General features: G+C 45.3%; 1 protein-coding gene across 1 annotated transcript in view; it reads left to right on the forward strand.

The window, feature by feature from the left end:
- SYT6 (synaptotagmin 6) overlaps positions 1 to 26,150 on the forward strand; it is a 51,784-nt gene extending 25,634 nt beyond the window's left edge. Inside the window, exons 4-7 of the mRNA XM_083812932.1 lie at positions 5,174 to 5,294; positions 6,581 to 6,752; positions 7,417 to 7,567; positions 12,747 to 26,150. Coding sequence (XP_083669058.1) covers positions 5,174 to 5,294; positions 6,581 to 6,752; positions 7,417 to 7,567; positions 12,747 to 12,818 — 516 coding nt within the window. The 3' untranslated portion in view covers positions 12,819 to 26,150. The remainder of the gene's footprint in view (positions 1 to 5,173; positions 5,295 to 6,580; positions 6,753 to 7,416; positions 7,568 to 12,746) is intronic.
- Positions 26,151 to 26,254: the final 104 nt, after the last annotated feature.

Here is a 26,254-nt window from a genome sequence, read left to right on the forward strand (position 1 = left end):
GTTGTTATTTCTGAAACTGGAATGTGAGATGTCCTCATCCCTGTGCCTGAAAGCATGGGTCCTGTCAAATCTTTGCTGGTGACTGGCATAACCCCTTGACATGCAAAATCTGCACCTTTTTTCTCTGTCCCACAATCCTCACCAGTTGTACCACGTGGCCACTGCTATTAGTGCTTGTTCTTTCTTTGCTGGGTGTTCATAACCTTGGCTTGGCTCCTTTCTTAAAGAGCTGTAACTCTGACATGCATGCACAGCCCTGTCCTGAGCTCTGGTGCCATGGCCAGGACTCGCAGTGCTGGGGAGTGCCGGGTGTTCGCAGGGTGCGGGCTCGGTGTGCCCCTAGGGTGAGATGTCTGCTTCTGCCTGCAAGCAGCTTCCAAAGCTGCGTGGTCACCAAGCTTCAGGAGAGTGATTTTATTTTATTTTGTTTTTTCTCCACTAAACCTTTCTGAAAGTTTGCAGAAGTTTCTGGTTTTGATGAGCGCTTGGGATTCCAGCCACTGGGGTCACTTTACTGTTGATGCTGCTTTGTACTGCAGCTCCCCAGCAGCCCACTGGTGTGGTTGGGAGCTGCCTGCAGCCCTGCCTGCAGCTCTTGAACTTCTGCAGGCCATGGTGAATGCACTCGCTGTGGTGCATGGAGCTTCCCTTTCCTTTCTACATGATCAGTATGCAAGGAGTGCAGTAAGCCTGAAGGCTACAAAAGGAAAAGACCTGTGGGTAGGAGTGAAACTGGGAAGGGGAAACACTTGGTTTCACTAGAGAAAAAAACATGTAAAGTATAGAATATGTAGCTTTAGGAGAAGGTTATGGGATTTTTGACCTGTGTATGTTCTCTGTTTTTCTGGGATTGTTCAGTAAGAGATAGCCAATGGTTTCCAAGCTGACCAAGAGAAATAATGCCACAGGGAAAAAAGCTACAAAAAACAGGTGGAGAGACACCAACAGAAGGACAGTTGAGGAAAAAGCCTCCAAATAAGATGTATTGTATGTGAGAAGAGCAGAGCCAACATCACACCCAAGAAGCAATGTGCAGCAGTTTTGCAAAGCTTCCACAGAAACATCAGGTGTTGTTTTTGGCTCTGTCCCTTCATTCTCTCTGTGCCATTCTTTGGGAATGTGCCCATGTTGGTACATCTCAGCCAGTTGTAACACACTCAAGGACATTTCTGTTTAATCAAAAATGAGAAGGGTAAATACAGTTTTTATAATATCTAAGGAAAGCTTTGGGTAGCTAATAATATATTAGATCAATCTTGAGGGTAAGAAGATAGGAACACACTTAAGCAATGATATAAACTGTTCAAATAGCTAGCACTCAACTATTTAATTAATGATTGTACAGCTTGTGAATCAGTGAAACATTTTTGGTTTCAATTCTGCAAAGATTATTGATTCAGAGCTTCCATTATTTCCTAAGAGCTGCTGATATGAATTTTGGAAATGTCCCAATATCTATAATCTGCTAGAAAATAATGTACCCACAGGACACGTTTTACTTGGCTGTATTTATGGTCACAAAGAAAAATCTCTTGACCTGATACAATGAGGTCAAAGAACAATTTACGTTAGTTTTTTACCCTGATAAATCCTCTCAGTGCAGGGAGAGGAGTAGAAGGGTATGTGATGCCCATAGGGTGTTCTCAGGATATAATATGGACCTCTTCTGGCAACTGTGTCCCTCCCTGGCTGCTCCCAAACGAACACAAACCAAATAACATATGAAAGAGTAGACCCAACCCAGTGTGTTGTCTGAATGCATAATTATTGTTGCACTGTGCAGCAGATAGAGCAGCCGGCACAGCCGGCACACAGAGTGAGATGCAGGTGCTCATTTCTTCGGTAACAGAATAATCATTTCTAGCTATAGTTTCACAATATTTATTTTATTTTTTTTCTGCTATCAGTAAAGTCTATATCTAAGACTGGTAGATGCAGTGTCTAATTGGAGCCGGGGGCACTTCAGTGCAGAGATACAATCATAATCTTCAAGCTCAGTTTTGATGCAGTAACAATGTTTTCAATGCAGATTCCAGACACTCATTACTGAGTGCCTCCTCAGTGCTGTTATTTATTCAGGTTCTTTGTTATGCAATGCAATTCATCTTATACGAGGAAGAATACCTAACAAGGTAATAAGAAGTGCTATGTTTTAAAAAACAAATGGTAATTGCAGGAACAAATTTTCTGAGTGGTCATTTTAAGACACTAAATAAATAAAGCTCAATAAAATACTGAGCTCCCTGTTCTCTGAAAATTGGCTGCACTGAAGAGCTCGCATCCATTTCTTGTAACTCAAGAATGGTTTATTTACCAGCCACTTGTAGGGGGGAGAGAATGGTGTTGGGGGCTAATTTGACATCAAGTCTGAGGAGAATTCTGAAACCAGTGACTACTGTAAGTTGGATGTCTGGTGAGTGCACCTAGCTTTTGGGATGAGGCTGAGTTGCTGTTGCACATGAGAGCCTGGCAGGCAGGGAGCTCTTCCCCAAGGTGCTTCTCTCATTTCTCCATTGGAGAATAGGCAGACCCAGCTCCAAGGCACTGAGAGCCATCGTTATGAGCACGTACCATAGAGGTGGGGACAGCTGGGTGACCCAAATGTCCTCGCTGCTCTCAGGCACACTGCAGCTCATGAAAGGCTGGGCTGGTGGTCCTTGCATCCCTTTGCCCCTTCCTGGGCTCCTGCTGGTGGCAGCGTGGGCTGGTCCCAAACCCACTGCCCTGGAGCTGGGTGCAGACAGCCCCATGACATTGACACCAGCACCAACACTGACATCACTGACACTGACTCCTCCATGTGTGCAGCCTCGGTCCATCATGGCCAGTGCTGGGCTCATCCAAGGGCCATGGAGAGGAGTCCTCGGGCATGGGACGGGCCAAGATGTGGGTTGGGCAGCAAGGGCAAGGGGCAGCTCAGCTCATGGGATGCAAAGGACGCCAGAGGACAGCTGAAGTAAAAGTGACAGCCAATTCACAGCACTTAGTGGCATCGTTTATTCATGCTCTGCCTCCCAGGCAGCAGTCCGGCTTAGAGCACACACAGTCTTCAAGCTGCCTGCCTCAGCTCATGAGTAGAGTTAGCTGGAATTTGGTCAAGAATAAGAAGATGCAATGGTTCTACAAGCTGTATAGTGTGTGCTGAAAATCATCCTGATACCTTAAAAAGGTACTCTTAAAATATTTTGTGAGGTAAGAAATTTAGTTCTCAGTAGACACATTAAGAGGTACTAAAGGTAGAGGAATAATAACTCTGTATCTGTTTTCATGTATTTCATTACTGATCACAGACAGTGAGATTGTGACTCAGATCATTTTGTTGCATTGAAAAGAAAGCTGTTTAGGATTACATTGTTTCTGTTTGTTTGTTTGTTCTGAGGCAAGCAAGAGATCAGAGCAGGAACTCTGAGTGGATAAGAGTATTAAATTCATATTTACCAGCAAGCTGTAACCTTCTGGGATGTTTGTTTAGATACTTACAAGTCTGGTCATACATTTCTCTGTACAGAAAACATTTGGGTGCCACTTATTTCTTTTGTACACTCTATGCTTGAGAAGATTTTCAATTTCTTTGAAAGCCAAGCGAAGTCTCTGTCAAGAATCAAAACTTTTATATATCACTCATTAGTATTCTGAATGTCTAAGTGGAATAAATATCTAATCTTTGCCTTACCAGAGAATGAGAAGGAAATAATTGGGCAAAAATCTCATCCATCAACAAGATCTATTCTCCTAATACTTAGCAAAACTTAAAGTGCCTAATGCATTTACTTATCTTTGCAGTTCCATCTCTCTACTACTCACAGCTACAATTTCTTTTCATCAGATCATTATATCACATTGAAATGATGCTCTGCTTCCAGAAATAAATAGGTGGTTTGCTCTACAGATGTGGGATATCTATATACAAAATAAAATACTTTTAAAATCCATTTTTGGAAGGTATTTGGAAATCTTTCTGTTTACTTGAGATGCTAATGCTTTCCAGTTGCTTAAATAATACCAGTCCTGTTTATAATCTTACTTTCTGGTCTACTTTTTTCCCAAATTGCCATTAGTAAGGCAATGATAGAAAGGGCTTTTAGGAGATGTAATAGAGAAGGCTGCATATACAAGAGGTGCTAAGGACTATGCATGCTATGTGTAGAAGTTGTCTCACAGAGCACCAGAAGAGTAAATTTTATTGGTCTCTTCATAATCCAGAAAGTACTGAATGTTTCTGAGTGCCATCTGCTGGTTATTTCACTATTTATACACATATTAATCCTGATGTTTGTTAGCTCTTTGAAGGAATGTCAGAAAGGTTGGTGCTCCAAACTATAGTAAACATGTCAAAACCCAAAAGTTCAGTTTCTGCTAAATGGGGTCCTTCACGAGTCTCTTCTGAAAGAAAGTGATGTCCCTCTGGTGTTTAACCACCCAGAAATGCATGCTCTACTTCAGAGAAAAGCACCATGTTACTCAGAATTATCACTAGCCTCTGCTGAAACGTTACACATTACCAAAGTCTGTAAATCTCTATTACTGAGTTTCTCTGTGGTGAACCACTGGCGCTGGATGTACTAGAAAGTCCCTCATTGCATTTGTTGCACTGTACAAGTAGAAAATTACGGCTCTGCTGCCTGGTAAGGTCTCACCTTTCTGTGATCTTGCTCTGTATTGTCCTTTGTTTCATATTCCTCTAATTGTGGAAATAGATGTTAGTGTCACGCATTTGACACAAAAAGATATATACTGTACATTCCAGCCAAACTTGATACTACTGTAATTTCCTTAATGGTCTTTATTTGGTGTCAGATGCCACTTCTGTGTAAGCAATGGAGCAGAAAAAGAGGAGTACATTAGCTGTAACGTAGTAATGGGAAATGCACACTCCACTGAGGCAGTGGAAGATTATCCTTAACTATGATTTGAAGCTGTAACATTTAGACACACTTTTTTCTGTTCCCTATATTCATTTTTAGCCAAATAATGTTGGAATATGCTGAAAAATAAATTCTGTGGCACTACCATATAGTAAAGTGTAATTTGCTGAAAAATGACAGCATAGAGAAAAGCCTGTTTTAGTGTGAATGCTACATGAATCCTGCACAAAGCATTGTGTCAGAGCATGGAGGCAGCCTAACTGATTCTTGAACATTTCCAATATAATGTGTTCTCTGTTTTATTGAAGGAAAGCGTGGACCTGGGAGAGATCATGTTTTCCCTTTGTTATTTGCCAACTGCAGGTCGCCTCACCTTAACAGTCATTAAATGCAGGAATCTCAAAGCTATGGATATCACTGGATACTCAGGTAGGTGCTTGATCACTAAGAAGGGCCCCATTGCATCCACACTTCCCCCTCCTCCCTTGGGATAGCAGTGTCAGTGGACAGTGGACATACGTCTCTTGGTGCTAAATGTGTCATCACTGAAATACATGACAAAGCTTTGTGCATGCTTTAAGCACGCACAAATTTTTTAAAGTAGAATTATCTATTCAACCCATTCCCAAGGGCATAAATCCAGAGACAATGATTCTATAGCTGAATACACTGTTCAAGGAGACTGCCAGTGGACTGGAGTTCTACATGAAAAGCAGTTTCTTTTCCAGAGATCAATGTCACAGTATTTGAATTTCATCAAGAACTTGTGTAAAATACAGAAACAGTACAGTAAAAAATCTTTGCAGAAAACAATTCTGCTTAGCTGGAGCTTGATGCCATTTGAAAAGTCTAAGGATTAAGACTTCAGATAAAGCCAGCTCAGCATTTCTGTAATAATATGCTGCAGGTTTAGTGCCACTTCAAAATGCATTGAAATTGCCCAAGCAGCCAATATAACAAACAGAAGCTGTTTGTATCTAAAGTGCATTCTGCCATGGTCAGCCAGTAGACAGCATGTGAGGTAGAGCTGCCCTAATACCTTCTTCTTCTGCTCTCTAACAATTGGAAAATGTTTTTTAAAATTCCTGTACTTGCTGTAACTCTGCTCCATAATTTTAACAATTGGATAGAAAAAGATGCCTGTAAAATAACCGCCTCTGTCAGTTTTGATCTTCAAAATTCTGCATTACATTTTGTTCTTGGGCAAATTTTGAAAAAGTTCCAGTTTTGCTTCACAGAAAGCAATGGGTTTGCTTTCTGCGTCCATGCAATTAATGCCTGAGTGCCCATTGCCCACTATCACCATCGTATGAATATTGGCTCTAGGTTTAAGATGTGGCCTTCTTATACTTGCAAACCCTTACCACTGACGGAAACAGATGATTTTTTTTCCTTCCAAGAAATCTGCAGTAATGGTTCTCCAGTGCCTGAACCTCACAGAATTGTAGTATGTTTGGGGTTGGAAGGGACCTTTAAAGAACATCTAGTCCAACCCCTCTGCAGGGGGGGTGGGAGTGGTCAGCATTCACACCAGTACGAGGAATTGTGGATTCTACTGGTACAGAAATATCCTTTTTTTCTAAAAATACATTTGAGGAGTGCCTTTGGCTGACAATAATTTAAAGTCTATCCTTTGAAAGTGCTGTTTCTATATTGTGAAGGTAACAAAATAAATCTCCATAAACAGAAGGCCTTCTCCTCTCTCTCCTTCTCAGATCCATATGTCAAAGTGTCTTTGCTCTGTGATGGGCGAAGACTGAAAAAGAAGAAAACCACCATAAAGAAAAACACACTTAATCCCACTTACAATGAAGCAATAATCTTTGACATTCCCCCAGAGAATATGGATCAAGTCAGTCTACTTATCTCCGTCATGGATTATGATAGGTAGGTGGGAGACTCTGGAGAACAGGAGAGGAAAAAAATCCCATTGGGCACAGGTTTTCTGCTCAGTAGTAATTTTCCTTACTATCACAACCTTGATTGCACTGCTGTCTGGCATAAATCTGTCTCCAGTGATTTACTGTTAAAGAGCCATTTATACTTATGATCATGGATAATTAGCTGCTAAAATACTAAGTATGGTAAAACTGATCCTTTGCTTTATGGCATTTTCTTCAGTGACTAGTGTGTGTCCCTTTGCTATTTACTTGTCCTGCAATTCATCATCCAGTTTTAGAAAGCAAATGTCTTCACTCAGAGCAGCAATAGGTGTATGAATTATCAATTACTGAACTTGTTCTTATTCTTGCTGTACACCACTACATGACACATGCTTTCAGATTCTGTATCAGGACTGATCTATAGTCCAAATCATTTAAAAGTTGTTATAACTGTTTCTGGTGATGACAGGGACTTGCTGTTCTGAGAGCTGCATGCACAAACAGCATCAGGCCAGATCTTGCTGTTGCAGTGCAGGTATCATGCAGGTCCCACGTTCATTGGCACCATGTCTCATGGTGCTCTGATAGCATGGGTCAGAAGTCTCGGTTTGATCGTGCACGGCATTATGAGCAAGAGATAATTGTGTTGCTTTTCTATTTTTCTTCAGAGTGGGTCATAATGAGATCATTGGGGTTTGCCGTGTGGGAGTCAATGCTGAAGGACTTGGCAGAGACCACTGGAATGAGATGCTGGCATACCCACGCAAGCCCATTGCACACTGGCATCCATTAGTGGAGGTAAAGAAGTCTTTCAAAGAGGTGTGTAGCACTGTTCTTTCCTTTTAATGCATATACTGTGCATGACTGAGCTGTTTCAGGGCTTTCAGAGAGGAGTTACTCTCGCTTGGGAGTTCCTGACAACGGCTGAGGGAATGTTCTCACCAGAAATGAACTCTAGAAAACGGACACCTGTATCATCTTGAAATAGTTTCTTGAGCTTGCAAGCAAGAGTGAAAGGGATTGTATTTACAGATGTGACAGTTGCTGTGGGGTTTTGTTTCTTTGTTTTTTTGTTTTATAGAAGACAGAGTGGTAAGGAAAGCAAATGCTGTTCTGATTGCAGAACAAAGTGTCCAGGGATATCATGTAATTCAAGTTTCAATTTTTCATCCTAAAAGATTTTTCTGTTGACTCATCTCCAAGCCTTTGAGGGAGAATAAATATAACAAATATAATTGCTCTAAGCATCTCCAGAGAAAGAGATTCACTTGATGCAGCCTCAGATGATAAAATAAGCCTGAAAAGCCTGAGTGCCATTTGGACCACCTCTAGAATTTTCTTCCTCCTTGCACTCCATTTTCTTACACTCCTATGGAGTTGTCTGCTTTATGTCTTATTTAGCTCATAAATTCAGGAGGAGAAAAATTTGAAGACTGGCACTCATATTATTGACACTTCAGGTATGAAAATAAAGCCAGCATCTGTGACCAGCAGTAGTAAAATAAAAGCAATTAAAAATGTAACTGGGGTTAAGGAAACATTTCTTTCAAAGCCACAGACTAGGTTCATAGCAAAGATTACCTTATTTTCTCTTTGAAGTTCAGATACTGAGCTCTACTAGAAGGCAGATACTAACCATGGTGGTCCACTATTGTAGTCAAAACCAGTAGGCAACAACTCTTTTTTTTTTCTTAAAAATCTGCTCTTTCCTCTAACAAGAATACAGTTTGTGCTCAGTATGCTCCAACTCAACTCTTACTCATCAGGCTAGTTTCTGAAATTCGAATTTGCCCATACCACAGGCAGGTCTGTTTCATGTGCTGGTTTCTTTCTTTCTCCAAGCACTTGTAAGCAGCTACCGTGTGAGCGAGAGGACAGCCAGCACCTAGCAGATCTCTGCAGCAATTTTCATTCTTGCTCTTTCCCTTAGTGGCATTTCTCTACCCCGGCTGAAACATGACTGCAGGATGCTGCCCAGAGCCATGACTAATCAGAGGAATTTCCTCTCTTCCTGGACCCAGGTCCAGTTACACCCAGTAGGGGAACTTAGCAATTAAATATTTTATTTTAAGACACAGTGGAGAATATCAGATAACTGAAATGTGACGATCCATACTCAGTTGTATGAGATCATTCATGAGCTCATATTGCACCACTATAAATAAGAAGAAATGACCCAGGATCAGTTGGGTAGAACTGGTATAAATCAAAACAGAATTAAAGCAATGTAGAATTTGTGTATAACAGTAATATTGCCTTTGGGTGGTGAGCAGTACCAGGCATTCATTAGGCTTTTCATACTAGAACACTAGCACCTTTCACATGAATCATAACTGTTTGGACAAGCAGCATATGCTGTCTCATGCTGCCACGGAGAGCTGGGGATCAGCGACTGCTGCATTTTAGCATAAATGCTTAGTGATCTATCATTTGACTAGTTAGCTCAATTTCTATATCATCAGTAGCACCTCCTTGGCACATCACCAGCTGCCGACTCTGACCCAGGGGCAGGAGATCCTTCTGCCATTTGTCATTTATATGACTTTACTACACGATTTTTCAGATGAAGGCTGGAGTTTGAAAGAAAGACTCCTGTAAAATTTTTGAGAATAAATGGAAAGAAAAGGACATCATTATTTTGAGAAATTTAGAGAAACTGGAAGACATAAGATGACTCACCACTTAAAATATACTTTAAAAGTCACTGCTGAGCCCCAGTAAAATACAAGTGAATCATTTCACCCCTCAGTGCACAGGTCAGGAGCTCTCCTTAAAAACAAAGAAATAAACAAAAGCACAAACAAACACTCTGATCATCTGTTGTGCTATCTCTGCCACAAACCAGTGCACAGAGACAGCAAGCAAATGGTCCCTGTATTTATTTGCCCTTTTCAGCTTTAGCAATGCTGTCTGCAGCTCTATACTGCAGCTAAAAAAAAAAAAAAAAAGGGCAGAAAAAGGCACAGGATCCTGGACAGAAATTACTGGGGAAATGCTGTTTGTTGGTTACAACTAATCACATCATCTTTTCCATATATTTTCGTGCATCTTTTAAAAGTAGTTTTCACTTTGTATCCTGTGTCGTGCAGATCCAGGTTCCTAGCAGGTGAAGGCCACCCAGACCCACGGGGATGAGCTCCGGGCAGTGGAGAGGTCAGGCACAGCCGCTGGCTGCAGCCCTGGTGTGGGCCCAGCAGCCGCCATCTCCCCGCGCCTGTCCTTGGCCCTTGTGTCTTCACGGTGGGGTGACTCAGTCTGTGCTGGGATCCCCAGCAGCCATTGTCATCATCTCCAAGGGTGTTTGGTGCCAGGGAACGGCAAACACAGCCTTCACTTTCTGGTTGATCCTCACTGTCTGCTCTCTGTTTGCTCCAGCGATTAGTAATAGCCTCTTCTGTGCGTCAGTTTCTTTCCTGATTGAGTGCTTGATCTTAAAGTGAAACCAAGAAAACTAGGCTTGAAGCGTCTTTATAAAGGCGTAAGTTGAGAAACAGATCACTGAAGCTATTAACCTGGAGGATACAAAGCTATTTAGTCCCTCCTTTCTTCTCTCCCATGCCTCTCCACAGTCATATATCCCTCATCCTCTTGATGAGAGGAGAGGCCTCTCATCACATAGCTGAAGACTGCAGACACATGTAGGAAAGAATGGGGAATCTGGAATTTGTTTTCTAATCTGACAGGTATTTCTTGGAAAAGCTCTGTCTAAAAAAGGGGTTTCCACCATATTTTGAATACAGCTCAAAATCACACATGCTGATGAAGTTACAGTTAAGAACAATGTCAACAGGGAAGCGTGTTCCATCAGTGAGGACAAACCAGCCCATCCCTTGGTCCCCACCGTTGCTGGTGCCAGGACCTGCCCGATGGACAGGGCTGCTCCCCTGCAGCCCCTTTCCTCCAGCCGCTGAGCTGTACTAACGCAGCCCCAAAACCCTGCTTCTGGGTGGCAGGAGTTGCTTGGGTCTTTTCTCTGTGAGCCAGTTTTGCGTTTCTTCCCTTGCTGGAGTCCTTAGGGAAGCTTTCTTTTGTCCCATTTCATGTCTTTGGTTGCTCCGTATTTATCAACAGTGAGTAACAAACTTTAATGACCGTGCTTCTTTAATGACGATCATCATTAAAAAGGAACATGTGCAAATGAATCATTAATTACAGGCTTCTAAGTAGTATCCTCCTCACACTGACTTTTAGAAGGAGACTTTGTGAACAGAGATTAGAATTCTACTTGCTTTTGCCTTTTGGAATTACTCCGACAGAAAGCTCTTTCTGTCAGCACCAAACCTGTACCCGTTCCTCTGCCCCGAGGTGCTGCTGGTGCCTGCTGCTGTGGCCTTGGCCGCCCAGCTGCACTTCAGCCATCCCACTCGCTGCTGTTCCCTTCTTCTACATTTATCAGTACATCAGCCTGCCAGGTTAAGTGATGTGTTTACAAAAAATATATAGCGAATTACAGTGTATCTTTCCAGACTTTGAAGGGGACTTCTGAACATTGGGAATTTCTTTGTTGTATATGAAAGAAAAACTCCACCTTATATCACAGAGTAGCATCGCCAGTGCAATGCAAAACAGGCCTTTGATGTTGCCAAGTACCTCTGACATTTGGCGTGGGAGCATTTATTAGTTTAAAGTGTTTCTCCAGATAAAAACTGACAACTTTGCTGAGAGCTAAGTCATGCCCATAATGAAGAACAACCATTTATCTTTAAAGATATGCAAAACCAACCTCTTCCAGACTTTTGGGCATGTTTGACTTCCCATGAGCTCTTCCTAGTTTCTGAGTTGTGCTGTCTGCAGCCTGGCTCATTATTGCCTCTCCCTTGGCAGAATGAATACCTGGATTTCATGTCTAAGCTGCAGTGGTACTCTGGGAGTGTTTGGGCCCCATTTGGGCCACATGCACTGTGCATACAGTCTGTGATGTTAAATGTTTTCCCTAACAAAATGTGCATGTCACGAGAGAAACAAGTTCCCCAGAATTTATCATGATTTATCATGATCTGAAAAACTTCATTTTGCACACCCTTGGGGTATTCTTCAGAGTAGTTTGGATGCTCTTTCTGTAGCACAGTGATGTGTGTGCTCAGGACTTGGCAGAAGATGCATTGCTGTGATTTCTCTTTTCCCATGACTAGTTCTACTTGAACTGGTTTGGTGCAATTTGCCTAATGAGTTTTCACCCACAGAAGTGAAATTCGTATACGCTAAAGTGTGAATGTTATCTAGCAAAGAGTTTGCTTATGTGGGAGAGGAAGGAATTGATCTGGGGGAGAAGGAAGCAGTGGAAGTATTATGCCTCCTGTTGTCTTTAGGAAATGTCTATCATTTGTCATTTGAATATAATAAAACAAGATGGTGAGATGGGCAAGTACTCAAAAGCTTAAGTAGTAATGATTTTGAATTATAGTAATAGCCCCCAAGGCAGATGACTAATAATTTATGATCTCATAAGTATGGCAAAAAAATAATAATAAAAAAAAATGTTCACTACATCTACTCACTGTGATCTGATTTTCATTTTGAGAAATATCCCTGGCACTGTGGACATAACTTCAATGGAATAATACTACCATTCCAATACTTTCCAATACTGGAAATAATAAATAATACTTTCCAATACAGGAAAGCATTTTTTGCAGTTATTCAGTATTTCTTAAAAACAAACAAACAAACAAACAAAACCCAGCAACACTAAACCAGGAAACAATGGAAAGGTAAACTAAGAGCAAACTTTGTCTACAGAATGTACATAGATACTATTTATTTTTCTTTTGGGGAGGGGATATCAGTCCTCACAATTGTGGACTGATTTACAAAGTAATAGAATAGAGCATTCAGTAATTCTTTCTGACTGGCTAAATGCAGGCATTCAATGAGTTGAAGCATGCTGTGGAGCAGATGATGCTGTAAAAGAGGAGATAGGGAACAAGGTAAATGGATGTAAGAGTTTCAAATGATCTCTCCCATCTGCTTAGGCTTGCATTCTTTTTTCTCCCACCAGTGGCAAGGCCGAGCAGCAAGCTTTGACAGCCAGGGGTCTTGTCCCTCTCCTAAACCACCACCCACACCCTGATACAGCAGAGCAAGAAGAAAAACAGGACTAAACCAAGTTATTTTTGCACTTGGCCTACAGTCTCAGTAGTTTGTTGCTGAGTGGCAGTGGCTGCAGTGAGACTCCAGCCTAGTTGTTCCCGCATAAGTAAAGGCAGAAACCCGTTTTGTGGTCAAATACGTCTTTGTCTAATACGTCTCCCAAGGTGATGTGTTTCTTTTTGTGGATTTTACTGTAAAGACCTGTTTCCAAAGGAAGAAGGTGTACTGAGACATGAGCTGGAAATTTGGTCTGTAAAATAAGATGTAAAATAGTTTTTAATGTGTATAAAGGTTGGAAAATTGCAAAGATGTTTTGAGTTTCTACAGACAGCACACTTTGCCAGGAAAGGAGACATCTGGACCAGCTGTGCTGCACTGTCTGTGCCTGCTTAGAAGAACAGAACTGGAAGACTTGAGAAGACTTCTTCTGGTCTGTGAGCAGCTCTTTACTGTTGTGATCAGCCCAAATTCAGCAACGTGTTTACAGGTTTCCTGTTCATGTAGAGGTGTTCATGAGCTGTTAGAAGTGTGTGCAGTGTATATCCCAAATTCCTTTTGTCATATATAAAAAGAAAAAGCTGTTGGTTCCTCGGGGGGGTGGGGGTGGGGAGTGGGGAGTGGGGTGGAACTGTATTTCTGTATTTCAAGTCTCCCTAGAGCTACCTGCATGAACAGTTTCTTAAGACTCCCTTTGTAGCTGCTGCTCTTTACCCCCTGTAACATCACCACATCATGTGGAGCACTGGAGTTGTCATGAGTGGAGCTCAGACATGAAGGGGGAAAAGATGTTACAGAAATAGGTGAAATTCTTGCATGAACACTAGATCTTTATTTCTTACATCATCCTAGTAATAAAGGGTGAACAAAAGGGTAAAGGGAAATATAGAAAAACAACTAATAGTAGAAAAACTTCCACACTTTTGTCTTGAAAAATCAGCACTTCCTTAATGAATAAAGTTTCTAGGGCCCAAGACTCGGAGGAAGATCAAATTGTGAAAAATGAAACTTCCCTGGCTCCTTGGCTGCAGAGACCAAAAATGAAGTTACAATGCTGTGTACTAGCTTTGCAAGTACAGCCAATTTAGCTGATCTTTATCAGACAGCTGCAGATTCTGGACGCTTTCACATCTTGGGTTTTTTTTCTGAGTTGCTAAATATGTTAGTGCTATTTGTTCCATTGTGATTAAATTAATTAAATTAATAAAATTAAATTAAAATATTTAGGTTTTGAGTCAAAACAAAATTTGCTAGAGAGACAGCCATTCCTTCTCACATCAGGTTAGCAGGAACTGCATCCATCAGCCACAATTTTCAGGTCAACTTCAGTTTTCATTTTCCTAAATGTCACAGCATCAGCCTTCACTGAACATCAGAACTATTGTGAATGCAGAGAAGGATATTCATTTGCATTGATTTTCTGGGTAAGATGAGTTCAGTGATGGACAAATACGTACCTTCTAGTCACACCATGTGTCTTAATTCTCTTTATGTGCCACGTGCTATAGAAGCAGAAACAATAAAATCATTTTATTTGTAACTCTTGCCTTGCCTTGTGAAATGCTTCCTCTCATAAAAGCAGTAATCATGTGCTATGTGATTTCAGATGGTTACAGTAATCATATCAGACGGTACTGAAGGCGATGATAACACATCCTCACTTGGTAAGGGATGCTGCAGAGGCAGACCACACGTTTTGAAGCAGACACTCCTTAGGCTATCAGAGCCACAGTTCTTGATTGTCCTGGGGAAGGCTGTGCACATTCTTTGGGGATCTGCTGGCAATAGTCACAGAAGAAAAAATATATATATATATAAAAAACCAAGAGCTTACAGTCCATTTAAACAGAAAGGTGGTAAAACTAGTAAAAGTAGTACCAGGAAAACTGGTGAAAGTAGTTTTCCAGCATAAAGAGAAGTACTGTATACTTCTACCAAGGGACACCACTGAGTACTTCCAGGGCAACTCATCTTTTCTGGGAACATTCCAGTCTTATTATAGGAAACAGTTCTAACCATCCCAAATAATTGGTTTACAGTGGATAGTTCAAAAGCTGACTGCAGGCCCTCTGAAACTTGATCTGAGCTGGACTGAGCCTTCAGGTTTTTAATGTCATGAATAGGAAGTGGCCTCTTACAGGTTTGTAGATCAAAGCACCTGTAACGCAAGTGCAGAGTGGAAGATGTGCCCAGAGCAAGCTGCCGCAGTCCCAGCTGGATAAGAGGATGGCACTTGACAGTCTCTAATTGCACTAACCCACTCAATTTTTTTTTCTTCTTTAATCCTGGCTTCTTGTTTTTTTGGTGTTCTCTGTATATTCTCTGTCTTTTATCCATTCTTCTTGTTATCTAGGATTTAGTCAAAACATACGTGGGGTTTGACACAAAGCTTCTATTTTTGATCCTTGCTTCACACAGATAATCAATTTCCACTCAATACTGACTGTCACTTGCATTACTGGAAAACTGGATCTCTTGCTAGTGAAAAACACCCACTCCTCGATGGCTCAAAAACCCCTACATTTATATTTTAAATCCTGAAATTTTGCCTTGTCCCTCAAAAAGGAGATAATCAAACTATTGTGTGTTTGTCATCGCCTCAGCACAGCCACTCGAGAAGATTGGTCACACTAATGGAAACTAGATACACTGTACAAGCACGAATATTTCTCTGTCATCTAAAGAAGGATTATAACTCTGAAAACAGCTGAAGCTGGCACAAGCCCCATCCCAGAATTCAATCAGACTTTATTACTCCTTCCCTCTTTCCATGCTACTCTTAATTATATAATAACTCACAGAGGAGTGATATGATTATAGAGCAAAATGAGGCGGACCACCTCAGGGCCACATACCATGGAACAGCCTGCACAAACACTGGTTGTTGGTCTCTGCAAAGTCTGCAAGCAGCCACAAATGAATAGTTTACTTTATGTTGAGTAATGCAAACAAAATAAACACACGACAGCATTCCCAGACCTTCCTTTTCTTTTTGATTTTAGTCTCACAGTCTCCAGTTTCGTAGAACAATGACTGACTGTAGGAAAAGCAAGAGAAACTGCAGTGAGGCCTGCCACTTAATTACTGCTAGTTTAATGATGGGGACACAGGGCAATGTGAACCCCCACGGGTATGTTGGACTGCTCATTACGAGGGAACAGGGGTGGAGCCAAGGAACTGTCCACAGCCGAGTTCCTACCCACTGATTTGACAACAAAATAACTTGGTATATGAGAAAAATGTGAAAAACACACAGTGGAAAGTGAGGTCAGCTGCTGTGAAGCTCTGCTGTCTGCACTGAGAAGAAAGCTGGGCAGGAGCTGTAGCCTGGTTTTTTTTTGCCAGGATGAACATCACCCCAAAGTCAGGACTGTCAAGAGGCCAGTGCTGCAGGTGAGACTGTGAGAAGCGGAGCTTGGCTCTTCTTTGCAGATGCACAAACCTAGAAAAAAATGGATTTTGTCCAAGTGTTGGAGGCATTCCTGGTAACACTGCTTGGCTAATGACACCTCTGCTGCAGTCAGCCTTCAGTGGCAATGTCACTTAAATGTTCAAGAAATGTTTTCTTTTGTTTTCCTGGACTTAACACAATGATAATTTGTAATTACATTTTACTGTTTTATATATAAACATTTTTAAAACAGTGCATCAGTCATGCAAATATAGTTACATATATTATGTTCCTATGACATTTCTGATTAAAAATAAGGAATTTACAGCACATATATTTCAAAAACCCAGTGTAGGTTTCTATTAAAAAGACAGTTCATTAAAGCTAATAAAATACCTTTGAATGGCTCAACACAAATCCTAGAGCATATTCTGTTGCCACGGAAACAGTCGGCACCAAAGCCAAGTGGAGACAAGAGTAGCTACAGCACCAGAAATAAAATGCAAAAATGTGATTAGGCAGACAAAGAGCCCACTGAGTCTGGGGTGCCGTCCTCCTGGCTCCTCCCTGCTCAGGGTCCCCGCAGCCCTTCCTGGATCACCCGGGCGCTGCTGTGACACGAGGCAGGGCTGGGGTTCCAGCGCTGCACCCCATGGAGGTGTCCATGGGGAATGGGGGGTGCGTGGTAGAGAAGACATCGCCTGTGCTGGGGGCAGGGGCAGTCAGAAGAGCAGAGCATCCCATAGTGAACCGATGACTGGGAAATGTAGCCCAGTCATCAAAGGCACATAGGCAAATTCCTTCTGTATTGTTAATTTCTTCCAAAGTAAGAGACCCGCTCCTAACCTTCTGGTCGCAGCTGCACATCCCTCTCCATTTCAAACCGCATTAGAATTTTTTTTTTTTCCTGCCAGAAGGAATAAAGTGGAAGCGCAGTAATTACTTTTTTTTTTTTTTTTTTTTTTAAATCAAGTCAGCTTGCCAGCGCTGCTCTTGGATAGCTCACATAAATGAAGCAGGATGCTGCTCGTTGCTCTGCTCGTGATGCTCTGGGACCCTCAGCAGGGCTGCCCTGCCCACCGCTCCAGCCCCTCGGCCCTGAGCACAAAGTGACGTGCCCCCTCCCCAGCCCCAGCAGCACCACCCGGGGCTGCTTGGTGCTGCCACAGGCCCTGGTGCTTCTCCCCTTTGAGCACGTCTGCACCACGCGTGGCAACGCAGTCTGGCTGTTGGGTATGGCCCCTGCCTGCCGGAGATGTGCACTCTGCCAGGCCATAGCAGTTACCAGGAGGAGCTTAGTGCCTGTTGTGTAGCTTCAGCTTTATCTAATGAACCCCTAATTGCTGCACACTGTGCATGTCCCGCAAGGCTGCTGGCATTGCTCTGCCTGCCGCCAGCCTTAGCGGGATCTCTGCCAGAGTGTGGGGGATCATGTGCTGTGACCGGGGGTGCCGGGCCGGAGCCCCCGCGGAGCCCTAGGGAAGCAGGCCGTGCTCAGGGGCTGAAGGACACGGTTGCATCAGGCTTTTGTTTGCAGCCCCGTCTGCTTCCCAGCACAATGTGCAGCTGCCCAAAGGCTCGTCACACTTTGCAAAGCCATGGGGGGGGGGGGGGGTGAACCAGCACAAATATCATGTTTCTACAGCTGCAACTATGAAAGGGGTTTGTGAATTCATGCCATGCCCCATCCGGTCCCAGAGAGCAGGCGGTGTTCTCCCTTGCCATGGAGAAAAAAAACATCACCAAGCCCCCAAATGGTGTTGTGCAAGCAGACGCTGCAGTTGTTTGTATTCCAAGTAAATAGGATGGGCTGGTGCTGGCCCAGCAGAGGGTCTTGGAAGATCAATCCTCAAAGGCAACGCCACCAGTCAGGGCTGGGCTGTGCACGCTCCTAGAGCTGTAGCACCGAGGCAGCATCTGATGTTATTTTGCTGCACTGGGTACTCAAAAACTGCCCCAGCAGCATCTCCTGCCCTGCATCGCTCGCAGCCTCCACAGCAAATTACAGAACACCTTAACACAGGGCTGTCCCCACTGCCACTTGTGCTTGATTGGAGTGGTGATTTCAGGCATTTTTTGGATTCCTCGCTCTAAAAAGAATGGTTTAAAATTCTCCCAGTGTGGTATGAGCTGCCCCTGGCTAGCTGCAGAGGGTGATGGTGCTGGGTGCTGCAAAGGAGCCAGGTTGGCCCTGCTGCCGTCACCCACCAGGGCGGCAACAGCCTGCCAGCACAGGCTTCTTTCTCATGGACAATCAAACATATCAAAAATGTCAAAGGTCTCTATCATAAATCCACAGAACTTAAAAATCAATCTTCTTTCTGAAATGTGGAATTTGTCTGGTGTGTCTGAATGACCAGCAAAAAATAAGATGTTTTCCAGAGCAAAGACAGTCCCTGCAGCAACAGGCATTGGTGCTGCCAGATGCAGGATCGTCAAATACCTCAGCAACAAACACCCTTCGGGGCAAACCATGGCTGACTGGAGATTGAATTTAATGAGAATTTGTTTAGCTAGAGGATGTTTTAAATCTCTGAGGACTGAAATCCAAAATGCCCTCCTTCATACCCCGAGCAATATCCCCTCTGCCCTGGGAAGGTGCCAGGACCAGTGGCTCCATTCAGAAAAGCTGGGTGCAGGATGCCCAGCCAAGGGCAGCAGCTGTGTTTCTGCCCCATGGCAAGCGCCGGGGGCTGGGGTGGCAGGGGCCCCACCCCAGGAAGGCTTGCCTTGGGGTCCAGGTCAATTCCAAGGACCCCAGCAGATGTGGTTTCTTTGGCTCAAAACAAGAGTTCCCAGAAGCAGGAACAGAGTGGACGATGTGGTAAAAATAGTTCTTTCCTGAAACTGCATGTTTCTCTAAGCCTGTGAAAGCAGCTTTTGGAATGAAGGGAGAAATGGAAGATCCAGGAATACAAATCAATGGCACGTAATTGCCTGGTTTGCCTGAATACAGCTGAGCATCGCAAAGGGATATTGAACAGTTGACACACAGCATGAGGATGCTGCACCCTAGCTGTGCCAAATTTCTTGGGGTTTATTGGTACTGATGTCCCTTGATTAAATTATATTTCTTTCTTGCTGTATTCTGCAGCAACCTGAACATTTCAATTTCTCAGGCAAGCTTGGATAAGGAATGGAAAGAAGATGGCAGATTACTCTGACATCGGAGATGGCTCCACTGGGGAAAACTGCTTTTCATTTAAAACCTTGCTTTTATAGAAAAAAAAAATGCAGTCAAGGAAGCACTGAGAATTTAGAACAAAGCTGTGAGGAGCAATCTCCTCCAGGAGCTGATTACAAACCATAACTCTGGTCTGTGGGCTGCCTGCTCATCTGTTGGAGTTCTCGAGGTTGCAAAGCTTGGAGCACTTTGAGGTTAAACAGGAGAGGTAAAGTGACTGAAGGGCTGCAGCTACTCAGCAGGAAGTAGCTACGTGGAGGTCAGGGACTGCATTTCTACTGCAAATTAATTGATACATTAATATGCATTTCTTTGTTCTCTTTTTCCTCTCCGTTGCACGGTCTCATAACATATAAAAAATCTTGCTTTCCCACTGGGAGCTCGCCCACCAGCCCCACAGCCGCTACCCCGGCTCCCTGGGTGCCTGGCAGGCTCCTGCCACCACCTCCATGCCCCAGGAGCAGCACTCTGCCCCGGCTTCCCCCGCCACGTAGAGCCCTGTCACGGACCTGCTCCTCCTGCCCCAGCCAGAGGCTCGGTCATCTGAGATGCTCCATGGCTCTAAAACAGCATTAAAACATCTCCAAACCCATTGCAAGCATGCAGCTTGGAGTGAGAGGTGCCAAGCGCTGCTGCTTGGCAAGGGACAAGGAAGGAAGCACGTTGCTTTGGTGAGGCGGGGGTGATGAGCCAGGGCCCCTCAGAGCAGCTGGGACAAGGAGGCAGCCCCGCTGCACCGAGCTGCGCAGGCTCCTGGCCTCTGGTCCCCGCCACCGATGCCTGCCCTGGCGGCTTTGCCTCGTGGATTCAGTCAGACCTCACATTTTTTCTTACTGGAGCAATTCCATGGAAAGTGCTTATCTTGCTTCACTTGCAAGGGCTAGTAGGCAATTTTGGAGAAATTCATTTAACTGTGATACTAGTGAGTCAATAACACACTTCTGTATTTTATTAGAAACAAAAAAAAAATTGTTTGTTTTGACCCTACCTGTGTAGCCACGACATCAATTTTCCGTAATAATTGGTTGCCATGGTTATACGTCCTTCCAGGCTGCCAGATGCCTGCAGCAGAAAGGCACCACCTCGGCCGCAGCACCGGGGTGCTGTGCAACGCGGGGGCAGCCGCTCCGGCCCCCCGGGGTCCCACGTCCCTGAGCACAGCCACGGGTGCTCACTGCACCGAGCAGGGCACCTGCCCCTGCCCGTGCCTCGGGCCTGGAGTTGCCATTTACCCAACCTCAGCTGCAGGAGAGGGGCCAGAAGCAAACAGATGAGGAAAACCCTTCTGGGGGTCTTTGGAACTGGTCCACGATCCCCAGGCTGCAGCCGGTTCCAGGGCAAAGCACAGAGGAGGGAAACTCAAGCTCTCCTTTGCCACAGGAAGGACCACTGCATCCCTCAGCACTTTTGCCTTGGGAGGATGTACTGAGCAGAAAATTTGGATCTATTCCAGACAGGCTCTGGGAGCTGATTTTCAGAGAGCAGAGGAATTAAAGAACTGCTTAGATGAATAGCTGAGCTAGTATTTTTGTGTCCTCAGGAAACATCTTTCATAATAATAGAATTAGTAATAATAACACCCCAGAGAAGATCCCACTGAAATCATGTAGACTGCAGGATGCATGAAATCCTGAGGATGGTGCGAGCTGCCTGCGTGGGTCCTCCTCATGTCAGCAATATCCTTGTTGACTGGAGACAAACCTTTTACTGCGAATTGGGAGCAATGCATGCAGCATAATCCAGCCTGATCAAAGTACTGAGGTAACTGCAAATTCTGTTCATAATGGAAACTGTCCAGAAAATAATGAAACTTTGTATGTTGCAAACCACAGCTTCTCTGACAGGACTGTGAGCTCTGAATCCAAAGATTTTGTTTTTAATCTTCTTGTCAAGAGGAAAGGATGGTACAGATGCCCCAGCACTAGGAAGGATGAGCAGAGCACGATTGCTTCCCTCCAGCAGACCTGTCAGCTCCGCAGTGAGCCCCATATTTTTGCAGAATCCACTTCTTTAATGAAATCCCGGTTTCTGTCTCTCCCTTCGCCTCTGCCAGCAAAGCACATGTGAAGAGGAGAGTGCAGAGGGAACAAGAGCACCGTGGTGGGGCCGGGGCTGGTGGTGGGAGGCAGCTGGGTGCTGCAGAGGGCACGGCAGGAGCCGCATCCGCTGCTTGAGGAGGAAACGCAGGGCTGGGGGAGGTAGAGGCAAGCTGAACAGAGCTGCAGCCCAGTATGCTGATCCCTGGATCTCTCATCATCATCATCTCTGCCAGGCAGAAGTGGCTGCAGATGAAGGGCCCCAGCCACATTCCCCACCAGACTGATGTGCCCCAGGCTGGATGGGGCAGCACAGGGCTCAGCAGGACAGTGGGCAGGGGTCAGCATCCCAGGAAAGCACTCCGCAGCACCTTGTGACTCCTGCCCCTGCAGTCCCCCCACACACACACCTTTAACACCCACAGCCCAGGGGCCCTTCTGTCCCCAAATCTGCAAGACTCCCTTGTAGATCCCTGAGAGCACTGACAATGCAAAAAACAGAAGTAGTGCAGAGCTGTGATTAAGCACGCGCTTTAACCCTGCTTTAACCCTGCTGTTATTTGGAAGATCCTACTTTGAGAAGAAGGAGACTGCCTCAGCCAGCCAGCCCTGTCACCAACTCCTGCCTGGGCACCAGCAGGTTCAGCTCCAGCCCAGCCCACACCAGCATGAAGCCATAGGCCAGGGCTCTGCCTCTCTGCCACGAGGCTCTCAGCAAACTATCCTGGTGAATTTGGTTTTGCTTATTCTATACTTCCATTGCAAAGCACAAAGGACCTTAAGCAAGCTGCTGCCGTCTTCTTTCCTTCCTGACACTAAGATCCTCCCAAGCTCCTACATCCTCCCACTTCTGTGAAGTCCTGGACAGAGAGCGTTATTGCTTCCCAATTCATGTGTGACAAGTTAGACCTCAACCAGATGTTATGTGGGCAGAAATACCTATTTGAAGTTAAAAGCCTGTGATTATACTTGCCAACCAGGCATTAAGAAAGCATTGAATGGAGAAGTTATTCTCCCCTTCTTGTTTCAATAAAATAGTATCTTTACAATACACTTGTTTAAGTTGCCTACTTTTAATTTAGTTTCCTAGGTTCTAATACTACATGAAAAATCATTTCACTTTATCAACGGTTCTCATGAGCTGGAAAAGAGCAAGAAAAAAAGCCAGCATCCTTGAAAATTAGACAAAGAGGAAAAAAATAGCTGTGGGAGATCTTGCTTTCTCTTTCCTAGTGTTAACATAACTTCTCAATTTACTTTATCAGATTGCCTTCCGAAGGGAAGTATTTTTCAAGAGGAACAGAGATGAAAGGAATTATTACTTACACAGATTCTTCTTTAAAGAGATAAAATATTTGGCAATTAAAGCATGAGAAGCTGTAGACTCACAAGGAAAGCAGTGACTTCACCAGAAAAGGCATATTAACATATTTTCCACTAATCTCTCATTACAGAAAGCGATAGCACTGCTGTGAAGCACTGCCTCTGCGGAGGGGCTCTCTGCCCCCTGTGGAGCTGCGGCAGCTGCGGGTCAGGGACGTGTACCACAAGGCATTGTGCATGCTGCAGCCCAGAGAGCAGGGGGACACGAGCGAGTCCCTGCTCTTGTGCTGGAGCCACCTTCATCAGCCAGCTGAGCCAGGGACACACTTAGAATAAAAGCTTTAAAGAAAATCTGATAGGGGGAAAGGGCCTGGCCACAGTGGCTGTAGGTAAACCTGCCCAAGGGATGAACAGGAATACAGCGGAGTCTCTGCCACCGGTAACTCTGAGTTCAGGAGTTCATCCTCCTAAACGCATGGTAGCTCAGAGGGATTCGGTGGGTGGCAGTGGCCCGGGCAGTTCTGAGGTCTGGGCTGCGCAGAGTGACGAAGGACCAGCCCCACAAGCTAAGGAAAACCCTGTTCCCAATAGGGGCAGGGGGCTTAAGGAAGCTCCGGGAGGTGGAGGCACAGAGGGTGTGAGCAGTGCCAGGAAAGGGCTGGGGCAGAGCTGCACCTGGCAGCAGAAACAGGGGCAAGGTCAATGGAGCAGATGTTGAGCCCCAGCGTTTAAATGCAGGTGTCATCGCCCCCCCCCCCCCATTCCCCCACTCCCAGGGGCAGAGATGCAGGTGGGGGGTAATTAATGTTTATCAGGGCACTCAGTGTCCTGGCAGCCCCATTACCTGTGGCACAACCTTTGCTTCCTCTTAATGAGGTTGATAAATATTTAAGCAAGAAAAAGAGAAATCAATAAGACCTAGCAGGAGGTGAACTCTAGCCTTTACGTCTTTCTTCCCAGTGAGGGCAGCTGCGGGCTGGGGGCTTGGGGCTTGCTCAGCCCACTGGCCACACGGGATGCTGCACAGGAGCAGCCACGCTTCGCCCGAGCTCCCTTCAGCCAGCTCAGAGTGGAACCACGTTTACAGATCAAACATGATTTTTGTCTCAGGGTTTGTCAGCAAATGCAGATAATGCTGTTCTGCTTTACAGGGTTATTCTGAGGATTAATTTGTTGATGTTTCTTGAAGTACTTTGAGGATGTGGAGTGCTACATAAGTACTGCATTTTATAAGCCGATCAGACACTGCAGTTATCTTTCTGTTTTGCCTCATTCCCAAAGTGTTTGTACAAAACAAATTCCACATAAGCATGGTGATACTGTAGGCGACGGCAGGCAGCGTTTGTCATGTCGGCACTTTACAGGGTGGCAGCAGGCGGCCCTCCCGCCCCAAAAGCTGCCATTTCCCGTGCTAGTAAATGCTTCCCAAGCGTCCCCGCTTTCCCATGTCATGGCATCCTGGGCTGCTAGGTGCACCCAGGTGGTTCAGGCCGTGGCTGTCACCCGGCAGTGCTCAGGAAGCACCAAGACCACGGTCGCTGCCTGGGGGCCGCACGCCTGGGTAAAACTGCAGCTGGAGGGGCTGCGTCTGTGGCATAGCCACAAGGCAGTGGAGAGAAAACAGTTTGCCTCTTGTTTCATGAGCAGTATTCTGTGAGTAAATCCCAGGTTCTCAGCTCTCATGGAAGAGCCACGTTTGTCATTGTGGACAGGCTGGCCTTCCCGTCTGCTCTGCCGGGGCTCCGGAGAGGAGCTCTGTGCAACACAGGCCAGCCGCAGGGCGTCATGCCCCTCCTGCAATGGCAAGGTGAATCCTAATCTGCCAGATTTTCCAAAGACATTAAAATGTTTGATGGACTTGTGCCACTCTGGACAACCAAAAGCCTGCCAGTGCAGCTGCTGTCTGTACCTCGTGCCACTGATGCCAAGGTGAGCACCGACATCTGTGGCAGTGACCGTCAGATTTTGCAGGAATGCTGTTTCAGGTTAGATGTTTTCTGGTGTAGAATCATTGCTGCCCCACCAGTTTTAATTCAAGCTAGAGAAATCATTGGCATAATTATTTACAACTGTGCAATTTCTGAAAATTGTATTTCTGTTACTGTAGTTATTGATCTTGAAAAGGGCTATAAATTAACTTGACGGTTCACATCATTCTTCTCACTTGGATTATTTCTCTGCTTGATTTGCACTGTGTTGAACTTTCAGCACCACCCAATTACAGTAATTCAAAGTGTGTTTAAACATTTTTCTTGTGCAATCAAGATAATTATAATACAGAACTTGAAGCAAGTATCGAGTCACCTTCACGTTGCAGGACAGCATCCCTCGAGGCAGGCCCAGCTTTTCAGCAGCACAGGGACGGCGTGGCGGTGCTGTGGCTCAGGAGGGCTCGTGGCCCTTCGCACCATGGCCACAGCCCCCAGAGCCCCCTGGATGCGCTGCAGTCATGCTCCCCATCACCTCCCTGGGGTGCCTGGGCAGCCCTGCGCCACACCAGCAGGAGGAATCCTCATCTGGCCAGGTAAGCTCACAGTTTCATATACTGAGCGTTTGTACCCAGACCTTATTTCTAATGTGAAAAATGCATGCTTAATGACACACAGACACCTCGTAATTCAGCCTCTGTGTTCTCAGGCATCTGGAGCAACTGTGATAGGAATAAATCACAGAACATCTGGGTTTCTGGATGACATCTGGCATCTCTGGGCCAAGTCCTGCATTGCCCAGGGGTGAGGTGCGAGTGGAAGCACGTGGGGTAGTTGCTGCTGGGTGATGTGGCAGGGACTGGTGGGACGTGGCACAGTGGCGCTCAGTGCTGCCGCCAGCTGTGGGTGGCCAAGGCCAAGCCCCGTTTTGTGCCCAGGGCCCTCCTGGTGCTGTGCTCATGTCCATGCCCAGCACGTGCCTGCTGCAGCCCCCAGCCCCCCCAATCAGAGATGGGGGGACTTCAGGCCTGACAGAGCCAGAGCTGCCGCCCAAGGGGCTCCAGCACCAGCCCTGTCCCGCCCCCGTCTCCTCTGGGGTTTGGGTGCTGCCACCATGGAGCCATGCAGGTTTCATCGCCACAAAGCGGGGATGGGAAGAGGCCTGGGGGACTGAGGGCCATAGGTATGGGTTTTGTGACAACCCTGTGACTGCAGAGGGAAGACAAGTGTGCTTCATTAGACATAAACTGGGAAAATCAGCAACATCTGGTGACTGCTGGCTAGGATGCCTCACCAACACGTGAGGAAAATCTCCAGTTGTTCTCTCAGATTAAGGGATTTTGCTGTTTGCTCACAGTTTTGTACATACAAAACAGGCAGGCCCTGGCCTGGCTCAGAGGTGCCAAAGCCCCAGCCTAATGTCCTGCCTGACCCCCAGGTCCCCTGCCCAAACCCCCCCAAGCAGCAGCCATACTCACTGCTCTGGCCGGCCCTGCACGGGCACCCCACTCTTGGGAACAGCCCTTCGGGGTGACCGGGGCAGTGTGGAGCTCACTG

Source organism: Anser anser, assembly GCF_964211835.1.
Source record: "Anser anser genome assembly, chromosome: 27".
NCBI classification, from domain to species: Eukaryota; Metazoa; Chordata; class Aves; order Anseriformes; family Anatidae; genus Anser; species Anser anser.